This window comes from Thunnus albacares, chromosome 6 (genome assembly GCF_914725855.1).
Source record: "Thunnus albacares chromosome 6, fThuAlb1.1, whole genome shotgun sequence".
NCBI classification, from domain to species: Eukaryota; Metazoa; Chordata; class Actinopteri; order Scombriformes; family Scombridae; genus Thunnus; species Thunnus albacares.
The window spans coordinates 20315263-20331640 of record NC_058111.1 but is presented as its reverse complement, the minus strand read 5'-3'; the positions used below and the strand labels follow the sequence as shown (position 1 = coordinate 20331640).

General features: G+C 38.3%; 1 protein-coding gene across 3 annotated transcripts in view; it reads left to right on the top strand.

Moving 5' to 3' along the window:
- gria4a (glutamate receptor, ionotropic, AMPA 4a) overlaps nt 1–5220 on the top strand; it is a 108063-nt gene extending 102843 nt beyond the window's left edge. For 2 of the 3 annotated variants that reach the window (XM_044353380.1, XM_044353382.1), the window contains exon 18: nt 1635–5220. In XM_044353380.1, the coding sequence (XP_044209315.1) occupies nt 1635–1799 (165 nt within the window). In that variant the 3' untranslated portion in view covers nt 1800–5220. The remainder of the gene's footprint in view (nt 1–1634) is intronic. The other variant, XM_044353379.1, reaches the window with a different exon arrangement.
- The last annotated feature ends 11158 nt before the right edge of the window (nt 5221–16378 follow it).

Here is a 16378-nt window from a genome sequence, read left to right as displayed (position 1 = left end):
CTATATGCCCAAAAAGTTTATTTTCCAAGACTTTAGTATAAAGACCAGTAGTTTATAAGCAGAGTATCACATGGCTTCTTTTAAAAGAAAGCTATAATGTAACACATCCATCCTGCCAAACTATAGTATCCAACCATTTTTCCTTTCCTTGCATAATTTACAGAGCTTCTTTGGATGGCAAATTAATTCTGTATAATACCCTCTGCAGTGCAAGTGTAGCATAAACGGGGGGAATTTTAACAAATTTCAAAATCACAGCACAAGCAACACCTCTTGAACTTATTACTTTAAAAAAAAAATGCACAGCTGTCACTCTGAAAAAAATGTCTCTCAGAGATATTTTATCTAACAGTAGCAGCACAGTTCTTACTGAAACATCATGGAGTAGCCGGTCCCTGTGAAGCGTCACCCTACTCTGAGCAGTATAGTCAGTCACTCCCTCTTTATAAATCCGAAACCCTGAAAGAAAAATCACTCCTTTGTGTTTTCCTTTTGTCTTTCCAAAGTCACCTTCCAAAACCTATCCTTTTTAAATTCTCACCTGATTTTTTCTGATAACTTAAAACCCCCCAAAATGCATGATCACCTAAAATGCAGATGTCTACTACCCAAATCTTCTTGTCCACTTTGTACATGTTTGTTGATTGTTGCCTGCTTTTACCTTTACTTTTGCCTTTATTAGAACGGTGTTAGCATTTGCACAGTGATAGCGTTTTAGTGAGATTTGAACATGTAGTTTGGGGTGCATTCACACCACGCCTGTTTGAACTAATTCAAATGAAGTCTGCGGTATTTCTCCCTGTAGTTCAGTTTGTTTTGGACGGGGAGAGAAATGCCATTCAAACCTGGATGCATAACAAATAAGCATCCTGAGATTATGTGAAAACCCAAACCTTGGGCCTTTTCTAAACACAGTGATGATTCATGCTTTGGTGAAACATGTACTCTGCAGCAAGCACTCGACTAACATGTTCATTTTATTTACAAAACCATTAATCTGCAGACATTTTTTTGTTACATTTTTGATTAATGATCAATTACTCATCAAGTCCATAAAATGTCAGAAAAGCATGAAAAAATGTAAACACAGAGGTCTTTAAATAGCTAGTCTTAAACCCTCCATAATACTATAAAACAGAGAAAAGCAGTGAATCCTCATATTTGAGAAACTGAAACCAGAGCAAATGTTTGGCATTCCTGCTTGAAATGACTTAAATGATTAATCAGTTATCAAAATGTTGGTTAATTTGATGATTGACTAATCTATTGAAAGTGTTTCAGCATTACTTTTCTTATAATTAAGTAATAAAGATCTAAGAACAACTAAAAAAAGACTGAAATACAACAAAGAAAAAGTTTTAAATAATTGTTCCAACTATATGTGTGATTGCACCTTCAGACCTTTCTTATTGTTAGCATACTTGTGTTTATGGTATTTGTATAGGCACATGCATGTATAAGGGTGTTTTGTGCATGTGTGTGTGTCATTAATGCAGTCTTGCATTTATTGTACAGTTTCTATGTACATGAGATGATTTTTATTCACACAAAATCTCCACTCTGCTGTCTCCTCCCTGACCCACCTCTTTGTCCCCCTCTTATCCTCTTCCTCCCCTCCGCCTCTCCTCGTATAGCTGTCTTTTTCTGAAGCCATGCGAAACAAGGCCCGTCTGTCCATCACAGGAAGTGTGGGGGAGAATGGCCGCGTCCTGACGCCAGACTGCCCCAAAGCCGTGCATGCTGGCCACGCCTCCCTCCGACACCCCGGCCTTGCAGTAGTCTCTTCCGGACTGCCCTGAAAACCAAAAACACCTGCCGTGCCTTAACGACACACAAACATACAGACTTGGACAAGGACATGTGCTTACATACGATCTCACACATGTGCACAACACAAACACACACACACACACATTCACACAAAGATGCATATAGTTACAGAAACTCAAATACACATTCACATAAATCAATACTCAGACACATTTTTACACACTTGAATACACAAACACACACTACGTATCATCATCTCACTTCCCTGCTGCCACTGACTAATTTTACAAGAGACAAATGAATTACAACGGTGGAGTGAGCAGTGAGAAAAAAAAACAAAAACAACGGACAACTATACAACTATCACACTTGCCTGCAGCATTCATTTTAAAAAAAATTTTTTTTCGGAGGATACCATCCTGATATCGACAAACTGACAGGAAAGCCAGCACAGACTTACATGAAATGAACTACGAGCTGTGAACACGACCACAAAACTGATCATGATGATGATAGTGATAAAGATGATGGCAACAAAAAGAGACAACCAAACAACTCTGTTCCTGCTCTGTCTTCATTGGACAACGTTGGCCGATCAGCCACACCCCTTGACAACGCCTTACTAAGACAAACATTGTTTTCACCATCATCATCATCATCGTGGTCATCGTCATCTTAACTTGCCTGCAAAGAGTGCCAGGTATATCACCCTTAGAAGACCAGAAAACTGTAAGCTTGAACATTCGGTCTGTGCAAACCCTCTACTTTGCCATGGACTGTTCAAACTGAATGAAAATGCTTTCTTACTGCGCATATAGAATGATTTCTCGCCCCAAACCAGTGAGAGAATCAGCCAATATAGAACAGAAGTAACCTCGAACACATATGTGTGGCTCATCTCGGCCATAGAATACACAGGGGTTTGTAAAAGAAGAAAAAAAAACAGTAGTAGTAATTAACAAAGTCCTTCATCAACATCATCATGACAGTAGAAATGCTAAATAGCAAACTGATGATTACTTTTTTTGCCAAGTGGCAAAGTCGAGGTTTGAGCTGTATATTCAGTGGTGAAAAGAAAAAATAAAACACATGGGCAGATCTCAAATGGCTACCTAACAAAGGTGCTTCTCAACCTGAACACTGGGACCTTACAGAGGTTTGAGAGTGACTGATTGGGGAAATAGCAAAGCAAAAATGATGTTTAAAATATTTTGGATAAAACTTTTCAAATTTAGAAACACATTCAGACTCGAAGTCCTCTTGAATAATTAATCCGAGCAGCCTCGCAATGAAAAGGCAAATCAGAGCTCATTATTCTTCACACATTTGCCTACAGTTGAGTGCCCAGAGGACTGAACCATTTGTTTAAAGGGTCATAAGTCGAAAAGGTTGAGAACCACTGGTCTATGCTGTGCGAGCTTCGTTTGACTTATACGTACAATTTCCAATTTCTTTCTAAGTAATGAATCTAATGGTCAGTTTGGGTGTCATTTGAGATCCTCAGTCTTTTTCCAGTGGCCGGGGAAAGTATCATATCAGAAAGCTTGCTTTTTAAAACTGTTGTAAATAACTGCGTAGCAAAACAGAACTCACCTGTCTTTTTTAATCATCTTAGATAACAATTCATTGCAATAATGAATATAAAAGAAAATGCCACTACTTGTAATTAAGATAAAATCTTTTTTATAAAATCTACATATTATATATAATACAAATAAATATATATCTATACGTCTATAGAGAGCTATAGAAAACATTGATCACTGATTGTCAGAGGCCATGGCATACATTCTGTTATATGGCTGTTTTTGATAACTTGAGAGTATTAATATGCCACCGTCTCTGTGTGTCCTACCCAACACTGAATGTCCATCTGGCACTGACACGGACACACACGTACAGTAGAAAAACGCACGCACACATATTGTTGCATACACAGGGTCAGCTCAGAGTGATCACTCCAGCACCATGAGAGGTTCTGATGATTTTATTTTGTCCCATGTCTGTCTGATGCACCATTAGTTTATTCACTGCTTTTCTTCGTCTACTGGTGTTTTTACCCCAAAATCTTTTGGTGCAGGTTCCAGTATTCAACACTGAAGCTGATGCAATGAGAGCGTTTTTATGCAGGCCTCTAGAGAGGATGGGCTGCTCTGACAACTGTACTGTGGTGAAACAATCCTGTCTGACATTTCGGGGGACTGTAGCATTTGTGTTGCATTCAATATTGCCTCAGCACTTTTTGTCATTTGTCTTCTCATCCAGACATAAATCAGCTACAGATTGAATTCCCAACACCGGTTCTACCTGAGGGGGGTTTGCACTTTTTGGGGAGATTATTGGACCCATCGTGCTCAGCAAGAGCAATCAATCCCAGAAAATTGTTCAAATCTGTTATATATTATATGGCAGCCTGCTATCATCCATTCACCACTGGCTTAGGGGATATAGTACATCACATTGATATCTGAGAAACAATTAGAAAGGGAAAAATATATTTCTATTAGTGCTGTTTTATGTCTTTTTGTTAGAATACAAGTTTAGCATGATGATGATACTTACAGAGGGACTGTGTCATAATACAGAATGCTACTGTATGTGTTTTCTGCCCTGCTCACCTCTCCTTTTCTTCCTTGTCCTCTTTTTTTTATTATTCTACTGTCTCTGTGGGACTGCCTCTGTCCCACCTCTCAAATCTGGTTCCTTCTCTTGTTTTGTCTTCCCTTCCCCTCTGCTTTCATCTCTCCTCCTGTCCCCACTGTAAGACAGAACTCTCTGTACAAAGTGCATCTCAACAATGACAAACGGTGACATTTTCTTCCTGGACACACTGCAAAATAGTGGGATAGAGATTAATCGAGAACTCAAAACACCAATTGACAATCTGAGTTTCTGCATTCTGAATATTACATAACTTTTACGCTCTAACCTTTAACGTTTCATAAAAAGTATTCTTGATCTCTTTTTTAAAAAGTCACATTTTTGTTAAACTCATCAAAGTACATCATCATGCGTCAGTCCTGCATCAAATGTATTCAAGTAGATCTCATCAGACAAACACATGAATATAAAAATATCTCAAACAGCTGATTAAAACGACCCTTTTGTGGCTGAAAAGAACAAGATAGACATTTTCCAAACACTTCCTCTCAGTCCAGGGAATCAATGCAGCACTACATGTGAGAAATGATGGATTTCTACAGTGGATACATTTCTGAAGAGACAGTTAACGCTGATCTAGCTATCACCAGACCAGACACACCAGGCAGTTAAACTGAACATGATACTGTTTATTTCTTCACCACCTCAAATAAGATTTCATGCGTAGACGGCAAAAAGCAGACTGCTGGGCTGTCAACACTCTGGCTTTAACACTCTGTTTCTTTCTTCCTTTGTTTCTTTCTTTCCATTTGGTTTCTTTTTCTAGTAAAACATCAATGCTGAACCTGTTCTCTCTGTGTGGTTATTTATCCAAATCATAGAAGTCATGTTATTCACTGTATAGGATTGACATCTTTTCTTCTTTTGTTTTTTTTTAACAATACAATGCTTATACCAGGATATCCTTTGAAATCAATCACAAACACCAAACTTTTTTTTACAGCACACACAAAGTAAATGCTGTAAAAATCTCTGTCTCACTGTGTAGAAAGGTTAAGATCTCTAAAATGTGATACTATGTGGGAAATAGTAAATATGAATGCCTACTAAACCAGTAAGATATGAGATTCTTTACCGTTAATGGCATAAAACTGTTCTACCAAATGTTGTACTAAGCCTAATTCTACAAGTTTTCCCTTCCAACAAGGCACTGGTATAAAGACAGGATTGGCAGGTATCAAGCTTGACTAATCTGTTAGTTATAAATGTGATCATAGATGTTCAAGACAGTTTGACAGATGTCCAGAACTATTAAAGAAATAAATTATAATCTTTTACAGACCATAAATTCATTTGTTGTTAGATTTTGTAAGAAAAGAAATACCCTCCAGTCATCTTAAATCTACTACACTAACAGAGTTTTGTCCTTAACATGACCCACTGAGATAAATCATTATTACAGTCATTTGAAGAAACATTTATTATTTAAGTACTATCACGTACCAAGATATAGTAACTCCATGCAGATGGAGTTTAAGGATCCCAGGCTGACCTCACTTTAGGACATCAGGACATCACTGGTAGTGGGTTAGTGTCATGGAAGTCTTGTGAAATTTCTTTTAAAAGCAAAAAAGTTTGGACTTGTTTGTCCAACAAGTACTGTCAAAAACTCTGGTAGCATCAACAGTATCACGGGAGACTGTAAAACAAGTAAAATGTGAGAAAGGAGTGCCTATACATCACACTACAGCACAGTATAATGCCTGAATTAAATTATGGAAAACTTTATTTACAGTAATAAACAAGACCAAGAGTCCAGAGGTTAGCTAATGTCGGCACACTAAAATAACAGTGTGAACATGCTGATAATTCATTAGCATGTATAATGTTTACATAGTAATTAGCATGCCCAAATTTGCTAATTAGCACTAAACACAAATTACAGCTGATGATGGGAATGTCATTAGTTTGCAGGTATTTAGTCATGAACCAAAATGTTTTTACCTTTTGATTGTGCTAGAGGAAAAGTCAGAGAATCGCTAAAGTGATTAAAATTCATCCAATTCGTGGACATTAGTGTGTGTACCAAAGTCTGTAGCAAATCATCTAATAGTTGTTAAGATATATCACTCAAAACCACAAAAGTCAACCTCTTGGTGGCAAGACGATAGAGTAAGTCTAACACTAAGTTATTGTCATCCTCTGAGGACCATAAGTGTGCAGAAAACTACTTGGCAATCCATCCAATAGTTGTTGAGATATTTCAGTCTGAACTAATCAACCAACCGACAATGCTATCCCTAAAGCTGGTGTGGTTAAAATTTTCCTGAAAAATTCAAAATTTGTCATAAGCCTAGCTGAACCTTTTTATTGTTGCACACCCAATGGGGACTCAGAAATTACAACACAGCTATGGTAAGGTATTTAACAACAAAGCAAATTCCAGTCACAGCCAGAATTCCAATCAATCACTCAGTGGCTTTAATGTCTTCAAGAACATTTGAATTTTTAAGCCTTACCAGAGATTTTTATCTGTGTGTGTGAAGCCCTGAGCACTTATGGGGTTAAAAATTCCCTGCTGTGATTTTGTCATTTGGGCTCCTTTTTTCAATCCATGGGGGACCTAACACTGTTAATGCAGAGCCATCACTGACAAGCATTTCCCATTATTTCCCATCTCACTCTGTCACACACACACATACACACACACACACATATCATGCTGGGTTATTACAAACAAGTATTTCCCATTTACCCAAAGATGAAGCAGAATGACAATTTTGAGACTCTCCTGCCACCCTTTTAACCTTGCACCTTCACGTGCAAATGCTCACACATGCACACACACATATACCGTCAGCCTGCCTCTCATCATTACTGCAGAGTGAAAGCAGCCTTTTCACCTTTTTATTTTCATTGGCTCATTTCATCTCCTCTTTCTCAGCCTCCATCTTTCCCTCTCTCAGTTCTGCATTATCTCCTGTTCTGTCCCGCCCCTCCTCATTTTTCTCCCCTGTTCTCACTCTGCGTTCCTCCGCTCCCTCCCTTTATCCTCCCTCCCCCTGTCTTACTTCATTTCTCCATTTTTTTTGCATCTGTCTCACAAGGGAATCCATCTCAAACCCCGATTTCTCATCTGCAGCTCTTTTCCTATCATGACCACCTCCCCTGCTGTCACTTTTTTCTTTGAGGTGTCTCTCCAGATCAGATAGGAAATTAAATTGCACCGACACTCTCAGTGCACACAGGCAAGTCATCCCTTTACTGTTGTGTTGTTGTTACTGCTGCTGCTGGTTGTGTGGTGTATTTATTTCAAGACTGCTGAGAAGTGTGTTAACTATAGATCTATGGTCAAACAGACAAGACATAATATCACAATGAATATCCTCCCGTACACACATGCATAAATGAAGCTGTGATTCTAATGACTGAATTAATACATATGTAATTTTCTTGTTAAATGAGGAATAAATGAGGCTTTTATTCATTTTTTATTTCCATCTGAAAGATGTGACTTAAACCTTTTAATTTTGATTAAACATGAATCAAATAAAACTGATCCCAATATATTTAAAAGTAATTGTAAATTGAGCATTGTACTGAACACTGATTCTCAGGCTCAGGTCAAGCTAAAAAAAAGGCAAGTGCAAGTCACCCTCTCTTTAATGCAAAGAAATAATTAAAGTTCACTTTTTGAAAAGCAGCACGTCCACAGAGTGCTTTATAAAACTACAGACAGCCTCTTAAATCCAATGCCCGATGGCCTCAACAATATCACTTCCTCTCCTAAATGTGATTAGTCTGCTGAATATTTCAAAGAGAAGATAACAACATTTATGTTATCTGAAAACCTTAAACGTCTCTTGCCCATCCACTCTGTGTCAGAATATACAGCTGACATGGCCCAATCTGAAGTGGCTGACACTGAGCTGCTGCACAAAGTGGACCTCATGCCTTCATGGTCTTTGATCTAACTAACACTTAAAAAAAAAAAAAAAAACTCAAACTCTACAAAGTTCACCAGAAATTTGTTTTATTACAGTATCTTGACAAGACCAGAATCCTGATTAAATGTGTATATATCCACCACATAGACTGTATAGGCTATAAAGATGGACGCAGCAAGGTGTGATGTCACCCATTGGTTTGCACTGGAACCAGTTTGAAAACCAGAGTTGCTGCTTATTGGTACCGTCTTTTCCGTTTGGAGCCAGGGTCTTCCAAATAAGGAGTGTGGGATGTTGACTTTCACACTCTGGAAACACATCCCACTTTAGCTAAATTGTGCTGAAAGGACAGGTATCGCGATCAAGTGACATTAAACTTACCAAAATATTATTACCGGCAATAGTCTGACTGTGTGAGTCGGGGAGCTGGGAAGAGCAGGAGTTGAGTCTTCAAATCTTATTATTAGGGTAATAGGGTAATTTCCAAAATGACCACCAGCACACCAGATGCTTTTTGAATGTCAGTCAATTTGAGCCAGAATCTAGCAGCCATCAGTGGCATTGCACTTTAGGTACTTCCACATTGGCATCAGTCTCAAGCCATGGTAGTTACCGCCTGATCCACCCCAATGAGGGTGGACCATACACCTTTTAGTGTATCACCATAAAAATCAACAGCACCACAAACTGCTGGCCCCAAAATGACCATAAAGTTAAATCAACTGTCAGCTCATGAGCTATGACAAAAAAATACATGGTTTTATACTGAAAGGTGTACAAGTTTATTACTTAAAATAAAATAATGCAAAAACATGCTAAAGTTATGATGTGTATTAATCAGTGTGTCAGCAGATGGCTGAGTGGTTGAGTGATGAGTTGAGCAACCCAATCATCACGTTTCAACACATGTAATATCATATCAACATTTCTACAAACATAGCATATAAACATTTCACCCCTTTGAATAATGATGTTTTATGGTGTGACAACACTGTTGTTAAGGTCTGGTTGGGTTTAGGCATAAAGACCACTTGGTTAGGGTTAGGGAAAGATCATGGTTTGGGTTAAAATAAAATAAAAAAGTCTCACTAAAAACACCTGGTTTTGTCACCAGAAAAACAGCTCTCTGCTGATCTCCAACTTGCTGCCAAGAAACTTACTAACCATCCATCAACCCCTCCTCCTCCTTATATGAAAGTCAGCTCATATAGATTGCATGTGAACTACGTCACTTTAGAAATGTTGTGATGATACGTATTTTGGAAATGTTGATATGATACATTTTGTAGCAATGTTAATATGCTATGTATTACACGTGTTGAAACATAGATATTCAACGTTTCTGTGGTTTGCAGAAACATACAATGCCAACGTTTTATTCTGGCAACCAGGCTGAGTGGAGGGTGTTGTATAATGTAAAACCTAAACTAGCAACACGGCTGAAGCCAACCAGACAAATACATGGTGCTGGAGGAATGGAGAAAGAGAGTGGACTGGGACAGTCAGGTCTTAAATTCTTCTGGGAGACTGGCCAGGTGTTCCCAGTTGCACTAATGAACTCCACCTACCAGGACCTGCGAGGCAACACAGACAGACAAGGGGGAACACATACAACAGGCCCTGCTACAGCAGGAAGGCTATCACACAACATCTCTCTCAAACTGTTTAAACAAACGATGAAAAGTATAACCTTCATGAAGGTTCATTCATTAAAGGGCTATACTGGCATTAGTCTCCATTTTAGCTATGTGTACCTAATAAAATGGCAGTTGAGTGTATTCTGAGTGCTATACAGATGACTCACAGCTATTTGTTTCAGTGTCACCTAATGATGTAATCCTCTTGAGTGTTATTTGTAGTGATGACTACATCTTGTTGCCCATGTGTAATAAAACACTAATATAAAATGTAGACATGCATTTTGGATTTGATCCCAAACAATGAAGCCCATTACCAAGACCTTCTTCAATCTAAACTGTTAAAGCTCCAAATGAACTGCAGTTTGTTCAAAATTCAGCAGCAAGTCTGTTTACAAAGACCTAAAATCATCTGTTAGGTCCATCCACTGTTTTTTAAACCTCAAAACACCTGTCCAAGGAGAGTTGAATCGAGGGCAACAGTCAATTCAGCTCTCCTTGGATAACCACCTGGATGACTGAGAATCTTCACAGACTCAAAACACCTGGATATACTAAATGTCAGACATGCTTTTAAGGTATTTGCCCTCAAAGCCCCCTCAAATCCTTGGGTGCAGACCTTTGAGCTGTACCCACAGTGAGATCTGTGACCTATGAGCAGGCAGCTTTTGGCTTTTATATCCTGATCTGTCAGATGATCTGAGGGTGTCAGTCTGTGGACATTTCAGACTAGTATACTGTATTTTGACATCTGGTTCTCTAACAACCCTTTATGTTTTTTATTTTTCACTCTCACCTTGAAGCACTCTGAGCTGTAATACAGCGCAGATGGGGCTAAACCTGATTTGATATTTGGATTACCCTATATGATACTATACTTGACTAATTGGTAAAGTAGGCTGTTATAATTGTGGATTTAAATATAAAAATTGATACAGTATCACCGATGAAATATTGCAGTTCTTTTCCCACACATTAGTCACTTAAGTCACTGCATGCCTCCAGTGCTGAGGAACCTTTTCATAATAGTACAGTGGATTTTCACACCAGTTCTAAATCCAGACAGAGCTAAAGAACTGCCTTTTATATAAGCTTTCATCTCACAGGAAGACAACAAAATAACCTTCAGATGAAAAAATAAATGAGTCTTTGCGATTTGATCTGCCTGCCTTGAGTCCCTGCCTGTGAGTGTGTGTGTTTGGGATCTGTAGGAGCTCAGGTGATCTTAGAGTTTAAGAAAGCTCACTTATGGATTTATACATCGGGAACTTGCCACCATTAATTTCTCTGTTTAGAGTGTGTGGTCCAGTTTTTGCAGTTTGGCTGTGCTTTCATGCTACTGATAAACATTTTAAATGTCAAATGCAAAAATAATAATGATAATAAAGCAGGAGTGTCACTGGGTTGCATCAGTTTTGCCGAAATCCTAAAAAGTCAACTCTTTAGGGAGGCAGGGTTGGTGTTTTGCTTTCAAAGTGATTTTTAACGCCTGTCTCTTCTTATTATCCCGCAATGATCTGGATTCCCTGATGGGCTTCCTGGGAGCATCAATACAGATGAGACAAAAGTAAGATTTAGAAATATCTTCTCATTTTATTTAAATATTATTCTTCAAAGACAATTCTAAGAGCATAAAGGCATGAGGGAGACCACAAAGGCTGGTTGTCAAAAGCAATAAAACTTGAATATCTAACACAGCTTTCACTGAACTCTCTGTGACAAAATTTGTCTGAAAGTCACAATTCTTCTCCTCAACAAACTTTATTTACAAACAGCACACACATCATCTAAAAAAAAAATGAGACCAAATAAGAAATCATTGTAAAAAAGTATAAATACACGTCTTAATGATGCACAGATCGGCTCTGATGTCATCCAAGTTAGATGTACGCATAAATCATCCAACTGCCACCCGCCCGAACAAATTATTTTCTCAGATTTAGAGACCCGCACACACATTATAATTATTTCTCAGTGGGATATCAGGTATTTCCTGTTGACATCACTATGTTTGTCATTCCTGCCCTAAGCACACGTCAGAGTATGAGTGTATATGTGTGTTTGCGTGTGTGTGTTTATCCCATGAGGGTCCAACTGCAGCACCTCAAACCTCCCTCCTCAGACCTCTCCCCTGAGGCCTCTCTGATGCAGGTGTTATCATACCCTGCTGGTCGGAGGATGTATTGCAGAACCTCACACCCCTCTCATGCAGGTACTGTATAATTTCAGGAGATTAGGGCAATAATTCCAGCAAGAGGCATCCAAAATCTCCATGCGGTCACACCCAAAAAAAGCTCTACCCTACAATGATGGAAATTATTTTTAAGAGGAAAATTAGGTAGAATTTAAGTTTTAGTAGTAGTTAAATATGTAAAGTGGTTTCATTCAAATTAAGGATTAAGACTGGAAATCATAAATCATTTTGTCCTCAATTTGTCATTTGCAGAGATAAAATAACATTTATCTCAGGAGCTGATTGATGTTTTCTGGCACCTCTGACACAAACATTTGTTTTTCTCTGGAGACACACATATTTCTGTCAGGCCTGATGTTCCTCTATGAGACCTAAACAGCAGCAGGAAGGAACCAGTTAATGATCAAATTCACTTTGATTTTACAAAATGGGAACAACCTGCAGAGTTCAGCACAACCAGCCAATGTGAAGGGCTGAAAACCCTGCAGCTGACAGATCCCTTCATCCTCCCCGTTTGCACTGATCCTGCCTCAGGCTGCACAAAATCACTTCTTATCACACAAATGCAAAGTCTCTTTTGCACACAGAGTCCCATAAACAATGTGTCAAACTATCACAGCTTTTCTGCTCATGTTTCCCACACGTGCATGTCTCTCTCTTGAGCTACACTGAAAGGAAAGCATGTCAGCAAGTGTGACCACAGTTGGAAAGTCTGGGGGCAAAGAAAACAAAAAGTAATAGTTAACCAATAAGTTTACACGTCTAAATTACGACTGTGCCCAAATTTACGCAAATTTGTTCAGAAACAGATTTTGGTGGACAGCTAAAGTGAAATTAGTGAAAGTGTCCGTACTTCATTCAACAAAACCCTACTACTCATGTTCAAACCCCATTGGCTGACAGAGCTAGGGGCCTGAAGAGGGAGGTCTGCAGTTGGACCCTTCTTGTTTATCCACACATCTGCACTTAAGGGCTGTCTTTCCAGTGTGCATGTGTGTGTGTGTGTTTGCGCACCCATCTCCCCTTCTTCTCCGTATGTGTGTGCAGTCGTGTATGTGGCAGGAGAATATGGTTGTGTGTGTGCCTTGTCAAATATGGTAACATTAGTGTATGCTGCCTCTGTCTGCCTGCAGCTCTCCCACTGTCTTTTTTGCCTCCATTGCTGCTTAAGACAAATGGACCCCGCAATGAGAGTCTAGTCTGCTAATTTGTGCCTGACAAAAAACAAAGCTTAAAATATGTTCACATTTCAGAGAATGTAATTAATATTTTTCTCATTAATTATGTATTATTTCACCCACCCACAACCCATCCGCTATTATTCAGAATGTTAATTTTTATGACTCAGCTCGCCCAATCCAAAGATTAACCAAAGTGCCCACAGATATAACTGCGATCTGTGCATCACTAATATGTATATATGATATCACATGATACATTTATAATGCATTACAAGAAGAACATATTGGAGAAGAGTTGTGTGATATGGGGACGAACCTAGGAATATAAGAGGAAGCTAATATTCTTTCAAAAACATTTTGAATTCTTTTGGTCTAACAGTCTGTCTGTGTAGGTGCAGGAGCACACACACACAGACCCAGTGACCTCTGACCTGAAGGCATGAAGGATGTCAGTGGACAGACATTGTCAAAGACATTGAATAGAATTAAAAACCCAGCCTTTCCCAGCCATGAATAAGGGAAAATGGACAGTTGGAATTAATGACTTTGTTTTTCTTTTCAGATACCTTCAGATACCAGATGCCAGAATCTTTATTGTGTTTCAGAACAATGTCATTAATGATATTATGGGAAATTCAAATTCTGCTTCAAAATCTGTTAATTTACATAGTACCACATGAGTGTATTTGATATTAACCAGTGTAAGTCTATTATTCAGCTATGGTTTGAGTGCCAAGATCATTTAGACCTTTCTTAATAGTTCTTACAGATTAGAAAATGAACAGGGCCAGAGCTATATACCCTGCTGCTAGCCATCCCTGCCATGTACAATTATCGTATTTGTACGATAATTTTGCCCTCTGTATGATGTGCGATCAATATACCAAAAGTCCCATAATGTATGATTATTTGATTATTTTGTGACAGTATTAGTAGTTGTAATCAGTCTAGGCTATCTCATTTTATTTAATTTACCGACACGATCAGGATAGTAAAATTTGGATTCTACATCTGTGTTCACGCATCTCTTCTCATGTGACGTCTTTCCAGCAGATCATGTTTCTTGTGATGATGAACGTGACTCACAAGCATGGCTGTCGTTCTCCCGCGAGAGTGTGCTCGAGAGAAGGTTACTGCTGCATCCATGTGAAAAAAAAATAAAGAAAATGAGTGCTGAAAAGTTCAGCTCATCAGACCAATGGAGTGGACACATGGAGTAGCCTATTGGAGGAATGCACAGTGGTAGGCTATGTGGAACATGAGCTGATAAGGTAACCGTGTTATTTATTTAATTTCCATGTAAGTTAAATGCTGAACAGGTTACACCTCATGTTGTTATAGTTTACTATTATAGCCATAAGTTTATTGAATAGCTATGCTTTTGTTTTCAATGTTGAGACTTTTTTTCAGTGAGTTCTAAAAGATTATCCCCTTCCAAGCATCATATAACTATGTCAGCAATTTAATGTTTTTTTAAACAATGTGGCAAGATTTGTATGCAGTATCAAAAAGTTGGTTGTCTCAATAAATATGTGTTTTCTGAAATTACACATTTTTGCCTATTTGTTCTCCTGAGTATGATCATTTTCCTCAAAATACGATAATTTTAAACCTCTGGTACAATATTTTAACATTTCCCATCTGGCAATGCTGGTCCCTGCAGCAGGCAGCAGCTCAGTTTTCTACCAGCCCTGGCAGCTTTCTGTGCAACCTTTCCCACTCCAGGTCGACATGACCTGGTTAATGCGTGTGTAGGGTTGCCAACTTGCACTGGTAGAAATATACAACAGCTGCAGATGGATAGTGGCGGGGTTGTTTTGTTTAAAAGCATGTTTTGTTTAGTAATAGTAACTTATTTTTTATTGTGTGAGGGACAGATTAAACCTGACTAAACCCAAATATTCACTGGTGCTTATGAGTGTCTGCAGCTACCAACATCTTTGAAACTGCTCATTCTGCAGACAAATGTCCAAACTTGAGATCAGTCATGCAAGTGCAACATACAAAAGCACCTAGCATAAAAAGCATTAAAATCATTTGCTCCAAGCTCCAAACAAAAAGCTACATTAGTCAGCAATTCATTGACAGTTCATTCAAATCTTACCTGAGTGTTTGCACTTTTACCACATTTTCAAATTGAAGCTCAGAGTTTTGCTGTTTAATCAACATTACTGGATAAACATTGGATAGGATATCTTGGATCATTAACAACACTGTGTGGCTTCAGAGAGTATAAGTGACACAACTGTTGAATATCATCTTTATATGTAGGTCTCTGCCTAGGAGCCAATTTAAAGCCTTAAAGAAAGTTTGCATTGACATTACTGATCATTTTGAATCTTATTTCAGAAATCTGTTGGGAAACATTGGGGGGCTGCAGGAGGTTGAAACAGACAGCAAGTGAAAAACAACAAACACACATTCACTCAAACTTTCCGCAACATTCAGTGTTAAGTTGTACACCGTTATTAATAATGATGATTATTATAGGAAAAACATTAAGTTACTCTGAATCCTGTGGGAGACACTTGTATAAAATGAAGAGGAGGGGTGACAACACCAGTTTTTTTTTGTTTGTTTTTCTACCAAGGAGGACACCAACCAATGAACAGAGAGATACATCAGGAGAACTGGTGATAGAAAGAGCAACAGGGAAGTGAAAAGGTGGAAGGCAAAGATGACCAGAGAGCTGACGAGGTGGAAGAAGACATGTATTTGGAAAAAAACAAAACAAAACAACAATTTATTGATTTCTAATGCCACCTCATATTTCTATTCAATGCTTTACTCATGTGCCACAATAACGTAATGTTTTGAGTTCAAATATCTTCATTTGGGGGCTTTTCCAGGCAAGTATTGATCTATTGTATGTCGATTGTTTGCAATTAAATCAACACACACACATATATATATATATATATAGATAGATAGATAGATAGATAGATATAGATATAGATATAGATATAGATATAGATATATATAGATAGATAGATAGATAGATAGATAGATAGATAGATAGATAGATAGATAGATAGATAGATAGATAGA